The sequence below is a fragment of the Neoarius graeffei genome, chromosome 6 (genome assembly GCF_027579695.1).
Source record: "Neoarius graeffei isolate fNeoGra1 chromosome 6, fNeoGra1.pri, whole genome shotgun sequence".
Taxonomy (NCBI): Eukaryota; Metazoa; Chordata; class Actinopteri; order Siluriformes; family Ariidae; genus Neoarius; species Neoarius graeffei.
In genome coordinates, this window is record NC_083574.1 from 38609930 (window position 1) to 38625650 (window position 15721).

Sequence of the window (15721 nt, forward strand, 5' to 3'; positions counted from 1 at the left end):
TGGGGATGGTGTGTGCAGGGTGATGAGCAGTGTTAGTTTTCCGCCGCACATAACGCTTTGCATTTAGGCCAAAAAGTTCAACTTTGGTCTCATCTGACCAAAGCACCTTCTTCCACATGTTTGCTGTGTCCCCTACATTTCTTATGCCTGTCTTTCAACAATGGCTTTCTTCTTGCCACTCTTCCAAAAAGGCCAGATTTGTGGAGTGTACGACTTATAGTTGTCCTGTGCATAGATTCTCCCACCTGAGCTGTGGATTTCTGCAGCTCCTCCAGAGTGATCATGGGCCTCTTGTCTGCTTCTCTGACCAGTGCTCTCCTTGCTCGCTCTGTCAGTTTAGGTGGATGGCCATGTCTTGGTAGGTTTGCAGTTGTGCCACACTTTTTCCATTTTTGAATGATGGCTTGAACAGTGCTTCTTGAGATGTTCAGAGCTTGGGATATTTTTTTATAACCTAACCCTGCTTTAAACTTCTCCAGAACTTTATCCCTGACCTGTCTGGTGAGTTCTTTGGTTTTCATAATGCTGTTTGTTCTTCAGTGTTCTCTAACAAACCACTGAGGCCTTCACAGAACAAGTGTATTTATGCTGAGAGTAAATTACACACAGTAGGACTCTGTTAAAGAATTAGATGACTTCTGAAGACAACTGATTGCACTGGATTGTATTTAGAGGCATCAGAGTACAGGGGGCTGAATACTAATGCACACCATATTTTTCAGATTTTTATTTGTTTAAAATTTTGAAGACCATTTATCATTTTTGTTTCACTTCACAATTATGTGCTACTCTGTGTTGGTCTATCACATAAAATCTCAATAAAAAACTTTTAAGTTTGTGGTTATAAGGTGGAAAAATGTGAAAAAGTTCAAGGGGTATGAATACTTTTGCAAGGCACTGTATATACAGTACCAGTCAAAAGTTTGGACATTTGGGCACACCTTCTAAATTCAATGGTTTTTTTCTGTATTTTATTCATTAAAATACACTTCATGTCTTAAATTAGCAATGGTCTGTTGTTTCTCTTTACTAAGTTGAGCGGTTCTTGATATAATATGGATTACTACGGTTGTGTAATAGGGCTATTTCCTGTATTGTTCTTATTTACTGTTTGATCTCAAATGCATTAAGAAGGCAAGAAATCCCACTAATTAACTTTTGACGAGGCACCTGTTAATTGAAAAGCATTCCAGATGACTACCTCATGAAGCTGGTTAAGATAACTTTATTCTTTATTTATGAACCACATTTACGGTATATGCAGTACTCTAAAGTGTCATGCTCTGCCCTGGACTTCCACTCCGGAGATTTATTATCTCTCAGTTCAGCGCTAATCCGGATCCGGGACAGGACTGCCGGCATTCACTTCCTGGTTTGCTCTGCTGTGTATAAAAAGGCTGTTCTCAGAAGGGGACTTTGCCAGAATGTCTCGTTGGTTTTTCACGTCATCTCTGCGCCATTTTCTTGGATTTTGCTCTCTGTTTTGACTGTTTCTTGTCAAAGTTTTTTGCACTACATTTTTGTCTTTTTTTCATGTTTGTTGTGCTATGTTTTTGTCTTAAGTTTTTTGTTTGGACTATTTTTTTATGCTAGCATTTTTTGTCCTTGCCTGCCTCGTTTTTTTTTTTTGTCCCTAGCTTTTTCTGGATTATTTTTGGTTTATTTTTTACTCTTATTAAATCTTTTTTTCATTATTGGATTTACTGGTCTGTGTTCTGCTCTTGGATCCTACTCACCACATCTCACCACCCATAACAGTACGTTCTGGCCAACATGGATCCAGCAGAACTGAACGGCTATGCAGTAGCAAGGAGCCCTCCTCGGGACCCACCAACAGGAACTCAAGCAGATCACCCAGAACCTGGCCACCCTGTCCAACTCACTCAACCTTCTAGCCACACAACTTCAGCACTCCCAAGCCATACCTACCCCTGCCCAGTCACCTGCTTCACCTCCCGCTGCTCACCACGAACTGAGACTTCCTTTGCCTCTGCCCTACAGTGGGGAACCAGGTACCTGCAGATCTTTTCTGTCTCAGTGTTCAATGATCTTGGAGCTACAACCCATGGCTTTCCCCACAGAATGCTCCTGGGTAGCTTACAGTATGTCATCATGCTCCTCACTGGCAAGGCTAGGGAATGGGGATCAGTGGTCTGGCATGCCGACGCGTCTTTTTGTTCCAGCTTCAAGGACTTCTCTGAGGAAATGAGGCTAATATTCGACCGCTGTCTGTCCGGTCAGGAAGCGGCTAGGCAGCTCATGGAGCTGCGGCAGGGGCCCCGATCTACCTCGGACTATGCCATCGAGTTCCGGACATTGGCGGCATCATGTGACTGGAATGAGAGTGCCCAGGTTGATGTGTTCCTACATGGCTTGTCCGACATCATCAAGGATGAAATGGTATCTCGGGAACTGCCGTCGGACCTCGCCACTCTCATGGACCTCGCCAATCGTATTGACGCTTGGGTCCTACAACATAGGAGAGAGAAGAGCTGCCTCAGCTGCAGCTTCTCCCCACCTCCCGCCTCATCTGTCGAACCCATGCAGGTAGATTGGGTACGGGTGTCAGCAGAGGAATGACTACGCCAGTGGAACACAGGGGCCTGCTTCTACTGTGGTCAGCAAGGACACATCTGCCTAGCCTGCCCACTAAAAAGTATGAGCCCACCAGTTAATCAAGAGGCCCTGGTGGGCAATACTCGGAACCAGTCCCCTGCTGACCGACTGTTGCTCCCCGTTATCATCATGCACAACAACCGGTATCACCATCTTCAGGCACTCATCGACTAGGGGGCGGACAGGAACCTGATCTGCTCTGCCACTGCCAAGGATCTTGGAATCCTGTTACTCGCCCTCGAGGTCCCTCTCACCGTCCTGACACTCAATGGCACTGGCTTGACCACCATCACTCACCTCACCACCCTGCTCACCCTAAGGATTTCAGGCAATCATTCCGAAACGATACAACTTCAAGTCATGAACAACCCTCACGTTCCTGTTATTCTTGGACTACCCGGGTTGATGTAGCACAACCCCCACTTAAACTGGACTGATTACACCATCTTAGGCTGGAGTCCTTCCTGCCTGGCCTCCTGCCTGAACTCTGCTCTGCCTCCCGCCAAACCACCACAGCCCTCAGCCAGTGAGTTTCCCGAACTCTCTCACGTGTCTCCGGAATATCTGGACCTCAAGCCAGTTTTTAGTAAAACCTGAGCAGTGTCCCTCCCTCCTCACAGGCCTTACAATTGTGGGATTGATCTCCTGCCCAGGACGGTGCCACCCAAGTGATGTCTCTACGCTCTCTCACCCGCCGAAAGATAGGCCATGGAGAAGTACATCACGGAGTCACTGGCAGCTGGGATCATCCACCCTTCCTCCTCTCCAGCAGTGGTGGGGTTCTTCTTCATCGAAAAGAACAAGTCACTCCGTCCCTGCATTGACTATTGAGGTCTCAACGCCATCACGGTCAAGAACTGCTACCCACTACCAGTCATGACCACAGCCTTCGAACTACTCCAGGGAGCTAAGGTGTTCACTAAACTGGACTTACACAATGCCTATCACCTAGTTAGGATCAGGGAAGGGGACGAGTGGAGGATGGCCTTCAACACCACCACAGGCCATGATGAGTACCTCGTAGTCCCTTTCGGCCTGATCAATGCACCAGTGGTATTCCAGGCACTAGTTAACAATGTCTTAAGGGACGTCATTAACACTTTTGTCTTCATATACCCGGATGACATCTTGATTTTCTCTTGCTCCCTAGGGGAACATCAGGGTCATGTCCGGCAGGTCCTCCAACGCTTGCTAGAAAATAAACTGTTTGTTAAGGCGGAGAAAAGCGAGTTCCACCAAAGCTCTGTCTCATTCCTGGGGTTCATCATCGCTCCAGCAAAGATTCAAATGGACCCCCTCAAGCTGGACGCAGTCACTGACTGACCCACCCCATCTTTGAGACGAGAGCTCCAGTGCTTCCTAGGATTCGCCAACTTCTACAGGTGCTTCATTTGCAACTTAAGCATGGTGGCCAGACCTCTCTCAGCCCTGACCTTGACTAAGACCCAATTCAAGTGGGGGGAGGAAGCAGAGAAAGTCTTTTCCATGCTCAAGCACAGGTTTACCACAGTACCCATTCTCACCATACCCGATCCAACCAAGCAGTTTATTGTTGAGGTTGATGCTTCTGAGTCAGGGGTCGGAGCTATACTATCCCAGAGGGCCAGTGACGACAAGGTCCACCCATGCTCTTTCTCCCGCTGGCTATCCCCAGCCGAACGGAATTACGACATCGGCGACCGAGAACTACTGGCTGTTAAACTAGCCTTGGAGGAGTGGAGTCACTGGCTCGAGGGATCGGAGCTCCCCTTCCTAGTCTGGATCTACCATAAGAATCTGGAGTGCCTCAAGTCCGCCAAATGCCTGAATTCCCATCAAGCCCGTTGGTCTCTCTTCTTCTCCCAGTTCAACTTCATGCTCCCCTACTGCCCAGGCTCCAAGAATGGCAAACCCAATGCCCTGTCCAGGATGTTCTCTTCCCACCAAGAGGAGTCCAACCCACCCAAGACCATCCTTCCTCCATGCTGCCTGGTGGGAGCCACCATTCTAGAGGTTGAGACACTCATGCAGAAGGCCCTGGAGCAGGATCCCGGTGAAGATAACCCCAACAACACTCCTCCTAACCATCTATTTGTTCTCTGTCCTGTGCGAACCCAGGTGCTGCAGTGGGGTCATGGCTCCAAGCTGGCCTGTCATCCGGGAGCCGCCCGAACCCTGGCACTCATCCAGCAGTGCTTTTGGTGGCCATCCATCAAGGAGGACATCCAGGAATTTATGGCAGCCTGCGACATATGCTCCCAGAACAAGACAGCCATCCGACCCCCTGCTGGCTAACTAAGACCCCTCCTGACTCCGCATCAACCTTGGTCTCACATCGCCCTGGACTTCATCACAGGACTCCCCAACTCAGGTGGCAACACATGTGTCCTCACTGTTATTGACTGTTTTTCTAAGACCGTCCATTTCATTCCTCTGCCCAAGCTCCCCTCAATCAAAGAGACCGCAGAACTACTCATGCACCACGTTTTTCACCTACATGGTCTGCCTACCAACATTGTCTCTGACTGGGGTCCTCAATTCACTGCACAGTTCTGGAGAGCCTTCTGCAAACTCACTGGGGCCACCTGTAGTCTCTCCTCAGGCTTCCACCCACAGACCAATGGCCAGGCAGAATGGGCGAACCAGGCTTTGGAGGTTGCACTCAGGTGCATGGCATCCAGGGATGCCAGTTCTTGGAGCAGGTACCTACCCTGGATCGAATATGCACATAACACTCTCCCTTCCTCTGTCACAGGTCTCTCTCCGTTCCAGTGCTCACTAGGTTACCAACCACCACTGTTCCCCAACCAAGAGGAGGATGTAGCCGTACCCTCAGCCCAGCTCTTTATATGCCACTGCAGGAGGACGTGGGCATTGGCCTGGAGAAGACTCATTCGCTCTGCACTCGCATCCAAGAGGCAGGCCGACAAATGTCGCTCCAAGGCACCCACCTACCGAGTAGGTCAACAAGTTATGCTCTCCATGCACCACCTGCCACTTAGGACCGTCTCTCACAAGCTAGCACCCAGGTTCCTTGGACCCTTCCTCCTCAAGAAGGTAATCAACCCATGTTCTGTTAGACTCGCATTACCACTTACCATGCGATGTGTTCATCCTACCTTTCATGTATTTCAGCTTAAACCTCTGGTTTCCAGTCCTTTGGTCTCCAGTCCTCTCAGTTTTTTGCACTACATTTTTGTCTTTTTTCATGTTTGTTGTGCTACGTTTTTGTCTCAAGTTTTTTGTCTGGACTATTTTTTATGCTAGCATTTTTTGTCCTTGCTTGCCTTGTTTTTTTTTTTTTTTTTTTGTCCCTAAGCTTTTTCTGTATTATTTTTGGTTTATTTTTTTTTTACTCCTATTAGATCTTTTTCATTATTGGATTTACTGGTCTCTGTTCTGCTCTTGGATCCTACTCACCACCCATAACATAAAGCATTTGATAAAATACTCTAAAAGTTCCTTTTGTGTGTGTGTGTGTGTGTGTGTGTGTGTGTGTGTGTGTCTTGCAAAAGTATTCATCTCCATTGGTGTTTGTCCTGTTTTGTTGCATTACAAGATGGAATTAAAATGGATTTTTAGGGGGTTAGCACCATTTGATTTACACAACATGCCTACCACTTTAAAGGTGCAATTTTTTTTGTTTTATTGTGACACAAACAATAAGAGAAAAAAAATAGAAATCTGGAGTGTGCACAGGTATTCACCCCCTTCTGTATGAAACCCCCAAATAAGAACTGGTCCAACCAATTCACTTCATAAGTCACATAATTAGTTGATTAAGAGCCACCTGCGTGCAAAGTGTCACATGATCTGTCACATGATGTCTGTATAAATCAACCTGTTCTGGAAGGACTGACTCTGCAACACTACTAAGCAAGCAACATGAAAACCAAGGAGCATCCAAACAAGTCAAAGACAAAGTTGTGGAGAAGTATAGATCAGGGTTGGATTATAAAAAATATCCCAAACTTTGAATATCCCAGGGAGCACCATTAAATCCATTATAGCAAAATGGAAAGAACATGGCACCACTACAAACCTGACAAGAGAAGGCCGCCCACCAAAATTCACTGACCAGGCAAAGGGGGCATTAATCAAAGATGCAACAAAGACACCAAAGATAACACTGAAGGAGCTGCAAAGATCCACAACGGAGATGGGAGTATCTGTCCATAGGACCACTTTAAGCCGTACATGCCACAGAGTGGGGTTTTATGGAAGAGTGGCACCAACGCAACCCATCTAACTTGATGGAGCAGTTTTGCCTTGAGGAATGGGCAAAAATCCCAGTGGCCAGATGGGCTAAGGTAATAGAGACATACCCCAAGAGACTTGCAACTGTAACTGCAGCAAAAGGTGGCTCTACAAAGTATTTACTTTGGGGGGGGGGGGGGGGGTGAATACCTATGCACACTCCAGATTTCTGTTTTTTCATGTTAATTATTGTGTGTCACAGTAAAACAACAATTTGCACCTTTAAAGCTGTAGGCATATTGTGTCTATAGTCTTAAAAACATTCTTTGAAAAAAAATAAAGCTGTATATTACTGTATGCAAAATTCTGAAAACATAGACAAAAACTTTCAGAAAGACACAAATAGCAGTCATCAATGATATTTGTGGACAAAAGGGCACATATTATAAAAAAGAAAAATGAAACCATTGACAAAAACAAAAAAAACCCCTCCCAGAACGACACATACAATAACACTGTTGCCAACAAGTAATTCTCATGACAAAATACTCCTAAAAGATGTGTCTTTAAGTGTTTCTTAAATAACTCAGTCAGTTTCAAAATGAAGAGCATCTGGTAGTTCATTCCATAGCATTGGTGATGAGTAACTAAAACTTCAACCACCAAATGTCATCCTCTTCATGCTCGGAGCTTTGAGGTAGTTCTTCTTGTCAGCTCTAGTTCCCTTGTCAATGCCAATAGTGTGCAAAGCATCATAAACACTGGCTACTTTGAAGAATCTAAAATATGAAACATATTTTTTGTTTTTTAACACTTTTTTTCACCACATAATTCCACATATGCCCCAGATGTTATTTCATAGTTTTGATGTCTTCAGTATTTTTCTACAATGTAGAAAATTGTCCAAATACAGAAAAACCTATTAATGAGTAGGGGTGTCCAAATTTTTAACTGGTACTGTACATGTTTATTTGTGTACTTACTTCTGTAATCTATCTACAGCAGTCAGTGCAATATCTATAACAGCATTTTGTTAATTCCATTATATTTGCCTGTATACTTTATTTGTAACGGTGAAAATATAGTGAAGCCAGAAATGAGCATGCATAACTAATACAGGAAAATGGCATTCAAGCAAACCCAGCAAAACATAAACTCCTTTTGGATACAAATTAAACAATACATCTGTATCACTGTATCATATATATATATATATATATATATATATATATATATATATATATATATATATAATGCATGTGTGTGTGTGTGTGTGTGTGTATGTATGTCTCTTTTCAATAACAGGATTTGACGGTTGCTAGAATTGGTTTCGGGGGGAAATTGTCTGTGCTCATAACTTGTGCTATCTGACAAAGCCTCATTTTTATCTGATGTGTCACTCAACAATATTGGTCATGCTGATTTTATTGGAATTTTATCTTTGTGAATGTTGTATAAACCTCTTTTCAAGATGTCTGGGGCTTGGGCTAGAGTTACCAGCCATTTTTGAATGCTTTATTGTGTAACTAGATATTACAACTGTGATAAGACAATACGATGACATCATATATTACTGGGAAATGTCTCAGTGATTGATGGTAATGTAAAGCAGCCCAAAATGTATTTTTGTCTTTGACACTTTGAAAAGAAAAAAAAATGGAAAGAACAAAGTTTAATAACAATAATTTTTTATTGTGAATATATTTGCACAAGAATTAACACGTTTGAATTCAATACAAACATTTTTTCCCCTCATTGGTCATCTTTAATAACATGGTACAAATGTATACAAAAAAATGTTTTCAGGCTCCACAAAAAGAGAAGGATTTTAGAGCACAACCTGAAAAGAGGCGGGGCTACAAATGCACAGGCCGCACCTCCCATCAGCAAACAAGAGCAACTTCGATAAACACTCTAGAAAGAAAGCAGTATCTTCTCCTGGCACATCGAGCATCAGCACCAGCGGTAGGTTCATGAGCACGGACACACAGCAGCCCAACAGGACAACACAGCAGCTGAGAGCAGCATTCGCACACACGTGCCCACGTACACACATTAGACACCAACTGCCCCCACTTTACATAAGGAGGCTTGGATGCTTCTGTAAAGCCTATTTAATGATACATGCAAGTTTGCAGTCTTACACAGTACCGCTTTGGTCGGGAGAGATGTGGGTGTACTCTGGAACAGAGACAACATGTCCAAACTTTCATTTATTTATCATGTCCTCTTCTGAAAAGTGGAAGTCTATTACTGAAAATTAGGTATCTTGAAATATGCTGAATGAGCTATTTTGCATAAAGTAAATCTACACTTTCGTAACATACAGTAAAATATAGATGCAGAATCTCCGAATAAAACAACCAGAAACATTTAAAACCTTTAACAGCCAATTTCAATCTTTATAATATGCTTCCTCATCAGTGTACTATGAATACTTATGTGCAATTTGCAATGCAGGGTTTTTTTGTTTGTTTGTTTTTCCCTGCACTTTTTATTAAAGGTCCCATGGCATGAAATTTTCACTTTCTGAGGTTTTTTAACGTTAAAATGAGTTCCTCTGACCTTCTTAAGTCACCCCAGTGGCTAGAAATTTCATAATGTGTAAACCAAACTATGCCCACCCTTTGTCAACATTTGAGAATGGCGCGTCAAAATGGCGTGTTGATAGGCTCTTCCCTTTACTACGTCAGCAAGGGAGATGATCCCCACGCCCCCCCCCTCTGGATTCCCACCCACTGTATGGATTGCCCGCCCAGCTCAAAAGTTGCCACCAAACATGGAAGTTGCTGTACATGGATGTGACAACACAGAAAGGAGTCTGTTTTTACTGCCGACGGGAGAGCCCCTGAAGACGCAGTGGCTTAATTTTATTTACTTCAATAATACGCCGTCGAGTCTACCTAAGACGGTGTATGTTTGTCGGAAGCATTTTCCTGAGGAATGTTTCCACAACTTGGGACAGTACAGGGCAGGTTTTGCACATCAACTGTCACTGAAGCCTGGGTCCGTACCAAGCATCCCTGCCGCATCAGCAACAAATACTGAACAAGTAAGTGTATAACTGTTAAGTCGTTTTGCCGTGTTTTAAAATAGGTGCGTTAGCCTAGCAATGGCTACATTAGCTGTGCAGCTAACCGCTTCCTGCAGTTAGCCAGGTACTCTGCGCTACAAAACCAAAAAGCATGCAGCATGCTCTGTTATAATAGCCAATCAAAACAGTTTTTACAAAGACACCCACATTCTTTTTTTTAAGTCACTCTTTCATTTTATTTGTTTGTTTAGTAAAAACCCAAACATTTGTTGAATTTATTTTTATTTCCTCGCGTCGCACCTTAATGACGTCAGCGCGCGGTATTTTTCCCTTCGCGGTTTGTTCCTTCTCTCTCGCCATAGTAAGACACCCACATCCGCTTGTTCTGACCCACTGGAGGTAGCGTCACAGTGCTGTTAGCCAATCAGAGGTAACACCTTTACATGTCATGAATATTAATGATAAGAGCTGAAATCCTGTCGCTCCCCCGCCACCCACTCCTCCAGCAAACTAGAACAGCCTGAAACAGGAGAACCACAGCATTTTTTTCACCAAAACCAGCTCACAGGGCATTCATTCATACTAGAGACCACCGCACAATTAATGAAAAAAACGATGCCATGGGACCTTTAATATATCTGACTGTGATTTGGTCCTTGGATTTTTTTTTTTTCTTTTCACTGCACACAGGAAAACAATGCAAACATACGCATTTCCCATATACACTTCAATAAGATTAGCCTATATACATAGAGTTAGGACACATCTCACCATCTTTATTTGATGCACTTCAATGCCGATCTGCTTGAGGTCCGAGGTAACAAATACAGACCTACGGATCTTACAGATATTAAAAAAATGACTGCATATGTAAATAACGCTACAGAATACAGGAGATGCTTAGGAAAATGAGTCTGCTTCTGGAAAACTGCCTCCCGTCTGCTTCCACTTGGCTACAGAGTGACAAAAAATATGGTCCAATATGCTGTATTTCATGCATATTTGGCAACCGAGCTGACACATGAACTTTTCACCTGAAACACTCAGCATTGTTTAATTTGATTAGTGTGACAAAACCACAGCTTCACCACAGCCTCAACAAACGTGTCTGGATTCAAATAAACGAGCTAAAAACAGCCATTAGAGGATCTCACTATAGTCATGTGCTTATGTTTGTGGACACAATAGGAAAGGTTATAGTGACTCGATGTATGCTGATGCTGGCAGTCTTATTTCCTCTAGTCAGGATTGGCAGCACTTCAAACAGTCAATCATTAAGGTTTCTTTTAAGTAAGAAGTGAAATTAATGGTAGCTGTTTTCTTGGGTAATATTTAAGTAAGGCCAGGGAGCGATAAGAAAACAAATACATGCCTGGAGGTTTCTTCAGTGATCTTTCTTTCAGGAAAAAAAGTGTCTCTTATGGGTAGTAGTAATGAATCCAGAACATTCATAATTTGGCATGGGCTATGTCTAACATAAATAAACCGTTTCAATGCGACACAGTGATGGACATCCATGAGACATCATGGCACTGAACTCATACTGGATGAAATTCTAGTAGATCAAGTATCTGTATGACAGATAATAAAAAAACAGAATGGTCAGCGGGCCAAATGTAAAATACAGTATTCGAGTTATGGCCTGGGGAGAGATCATTGACGTCTTCCATAATAAACCCTTTTCTAATGGTTCTTTGAATGGCATTCAAATAATTACTTCACCTCATTGCAACCAGTCTTTCTGATGTGAGACTGAATGACATAAAACAACCCTAGACACATGACATGGCACTTCACAATTCTTAAATCATATTTATGTGCTCAGGTCAGCATTCGTTTAAATGATCCAACCTTCTTCAAGCCTCAAATAAGTGCAGCAATAGCAGGCGAAAAGAAAGATACCCCATCAAAAAAAAGTGAAAGAAAAAAAAGACTGCTACATTTGCTGGGAGCATCTTTCCCTCTTAAAGCAAGAGAGTCCCAGCGTTGCTTCCTCATTAGCTCCAGAAGGAAACTGAAAAGATAAGTGAAATGTAGCTCTTTGAAAATAAAAGTCTTTTATCTTTTTGTCCAGGAAACCTGGCATGGACACTGTGTACTGGTCAGAAATGTGTGCACAGAGTGTGTAAGAATGTGTGTAGGGTCTGTGATTTTATCAGGAATGTATTCCCAAACATGACCAAGACTGAGTCAGGAGAGATTTCCGTGAGATGTGGTTGTTGGTTGTAATTCTGGTTGGCCAGTGAATGGTGGTTAGGAAGTGAAACGTGTATGCGCTAGTTAATTGTGTGATGATCAGTTCGTGATTAAGTGGTGGGCAGTCAGTAGCTGGGTGCTTGTCAGGAGCAGCAGCCAGTTCCAGTGAGCAGCCAGAAGAGCAGCAGTTGAAGAGTTAGCACTGGCCAGAGAGAGGGAACCAGACTAGAACCACTGCCACAATCAGATGCATCTTCCTACAAGAAGAGGAGCGAGAATTTTACAGAATTATACATAGATCACAGTTTACAAGAGTTAGAATACAGTGTATGTATGGTGGCCTGGGAAAACCCACTGGATATCGAAGCTGAATTCTGTAAAACAGTCAATTTTTTTTTTTTTTTTTTGCCAGTGATACATTTTTGACAATTTATTTTCAGGAAATGTAAATACAGTACCAGTCAAAAGTTTGGAAACACCTGCTAATTCAATGGGGTTTTTTTCTTTATTTTTAGTGATTAAAGGTAAACTGCCTTTCAGATTTTTCAAGTGTAGATCATCAAAAGAATTTTCCATAAAACCAAATTATTTATGTTTAGTAGACTGAAACCTATTAAATTCGAATCACAGACTTCTATTTTTTTTTTCACAGACCTATGGGCGGCACGGTGGTGGTGGTGTGGTTAGCGCTGTCGCCTCACAGCAAGAAGGTCTGGGTTCGAGCCCCGTGGCCGGCGAGGGCCTTTCTGTGTGGAGTTTGCATGTTCTCCCCGTGTCTGCGTGGGTTTCCTCCGGGTGCTCCGGTTTCCCCCACAGTCCAAAGACATGCAGGTTAGGTTAACTGGTGACTCTAAATTGACCGTAGGTGTGAATGTGAGTGTGAATGGTTGTCTGTGTCTGTGTCAGCCCTGTGATGACCTGGCGACTTGTCCAGGGTGTACCCCGCCTTTCGCCCGTAGTCAGCTGGGATAGGCTCCAGCTTGCCTGCGACCCTGTAGGACAGGATAAAGCGGCTAGAGATAATGAGATGAGATGAGTTCAATTAATGAATTTAGGGCTATGTGACCCTGAATTCTCCGCTATTTTTTTTCCTGCTTCCCCATTTCCAATAGCCTTCTGCCTTGTCCATGTGATCTTTAGCAAATTGCAGACGAGCAGCAATGTTCTTTTTGGAGAGCCATGGCTTTCTCCTTGCAACCCTGCCATGCACACCATTGTTGTTCAGTGTGCTCCTGATGGTGGACTCATGAACATTAACCAATGTGAGCGAGGCCTTCAGTTGCTTAGAAATTACCCTGGGGTCCTTTGTGACCTCACCAACTATTACATGCGTTGCTCTTGGAGTGATCTTTGTTGGTCGACCACTCCCGGGGAGGGTAACAATGGTCTTGAATTTCCTCCATTTGTACACAATCTGTCTGACTGTGGATTGGTGGAGTCCAAACTCTTTAGAGATGGTTTTGTAACCTTTACCAGCCTGATGAGCATCAACAACACTTTTTCTGAGGTCCTCAGAAATCTCCTTTGTTCGTACCATGATACACTTCCACAAACATGTGTTGTGAAGATCAGACTTTGATAGATCCTTGTTCTTTAAATAAAACAGGGTGCCCACTCACACCTGACTGTCATCCCATTGATTGAAAACACCTGACTTTAATTTCACCTTCAAATTAACTGCTAATCCTAGCAGTTCACATACTTTTGCCACTCACAGATGTGTAATATTGGATCATTTTCCTCAATAAATAAATGACCAAGTATAATATTTTTGTCTCATTTGTTTAACTGGGTTCTCTTTATCTACTGTATTTTTAGGACTTGTGTGAAAATCTGATGATGTTTTAGGTCATATTTATGCAGAAATATAGAAAATTCTAAAAGGTTCACAAACTTTCAAGCACCACTGCAGATGGCAGTAATGTAACACTGTGGATGCCAGTTGCCGTAAAACCCAAAAGAAGAAGAAAAGAGGAAGAAGAAAAAAGTAAACCTGCGCATGCGCACACAGACTTCCTCTGTCTGCTTGACTGCGCGAAGTGAGTGATTTCATGCACATTATTTGTGAGGGAAATAAGCCCCTCAAATTAAATAACTTCCCAGCCACAGAATGGCCTGTTGTTTTTTTCAAGATATTACAGAAATAAACATATCGCAATGACCAAATTTCAGAGGGAACTAAATTTCACTGATTTTATGAAATCGAAAGGCCGTCTAGCTTTAAGAAAGCAAGAAATTGCACTAATTAACTTTTGACGAGGCACCTGTAAATTGAAAAGCATTCCAGGTGACTACCTCATGAAGCTGGTTAAGATAATGCCAATCTTGTGCAAAGCGTCATCAAGGTAAACGGTGACGACTTTGAAGAATCTAAAATATGAGATTTTAGGTTTTTTTTAACACTTTTTTGTTTATCACACCATTCCACATATGTTCCATATGCCATTTCATAATTTTGATGTCTTCAGTATTGTTCTACAATGTAGAAAATAGTCACAATACAGAAAAAAAAATATATGAATGAGTAGGTGTGTCAAAACTTTTGACTGGTACTGTACATTTTAGCACAAATCATCATTCAGTTATTCTCTAATCTTGTTTTGGCTTTCTGCCTGCAAAGCTCATGTTTGGTAAAACACCAGTTTAATAAACAGCATGAAAAACAGACAGTCTCTGTAAGGGTAGTATCTCACTGGGCTGCGACTAGTTGGAGACACAACAATTGCGATAAAATATGTGAATTAGCGACATTTTCACTTGGAATCACACTGAATTGATATTTGCATATTTTATCGCAATTGTTGTCTCCAACTAGTCGCAGGCTGTCGCAGCCCAGTGAGATACACTCACACTTCCTGTCTCATGGAAACTGACTTGAGAAGGGTTTGTGATGGCTTTGCGACACCAGCGACGCATTTGCAGCTATTTTGAGAGAAATTTTGTCGCACAAATTTTTTGAACATGTTCAAAATTTCAGCACTGAAGGAGCGACACTTTGCGACTCATGCAAGGAAATTGAGAAGCCCCGCGAATGTTTCAAGACACTTTTGAAACACTCTCGCAAATGACGTTCGCAATTTGTTGCAAGCTGTCGCAGCCCAGTGAGATACTGGCTTAAAGATGTCCAACACTTTGCTCGCTAAGCCTGATTTTTTTTTTTTATTTTATGCGATGAGTGTCATACTTTGATTAAGTTGCTGAATAGCTTCATGCCATACAGAAATGGATATAAGCCTAATCTAATATCAACTGTCAAAATGTACAGGATGTTACTGCACTGCCATATCAAGTTATACACTCTGTACAGGTAACAGCAAATAAAGTAATACATGTTTAAATTATATAATAAAAAAAACAAAGGTAGAAATAATACTGGGCTAATAGAATGAATGAATCAGAAATTATTTCCCTACCAACACTGGGGAACAACGATCAGTAGACTGAAAGATTTAGGATTTTATTTTTTAATAGAAATTGCAAGCCTTTATTCATCACATGTCCATTAGAACACCGTGAAATGTGAGCACACACATACCCAGAGCAGTGGGCGGCTGTGCTGCAGTGCTCAGGGAGCAGTTGGGTGGTTAGGTGCCTTGTTCAAGGGCACTTCAGCCATGGATGTAGAGGGAGGAGAAAGTGCTGTTCATTCACTCCCTCCACCCACACATTTTTCTGATGATCCAGGGAACTGAACCAGTT

General features: G+C 42.8%; 1 protein-coding gene across 1 annotated transcript in view; it reads right to left on the reverse strand.

The window, feature by feature from the left end:
* Nucleotides 1-8463: 8463 nt before the first annotated feature.
* Nucleotides 8464-15721, reverse strand: part of LOC132887875 (voltage-dependent calcium channel subunit alpha-2/delta-1) — a 297423-nt gene continuing 290165 nt past the window's right edge. Inside the window, exon 38 of the mRNA XM_060923626.1 lies at nt 8464-12279. Within this exon, the coding sequence (XP_060779609.1) occupies nt 12166-12279 (114 nt within the window). The 3' untranslated portion in view covers nt 8464-12165. The remainder of the gene's footprint in view (nt 12280-15721) is intronic.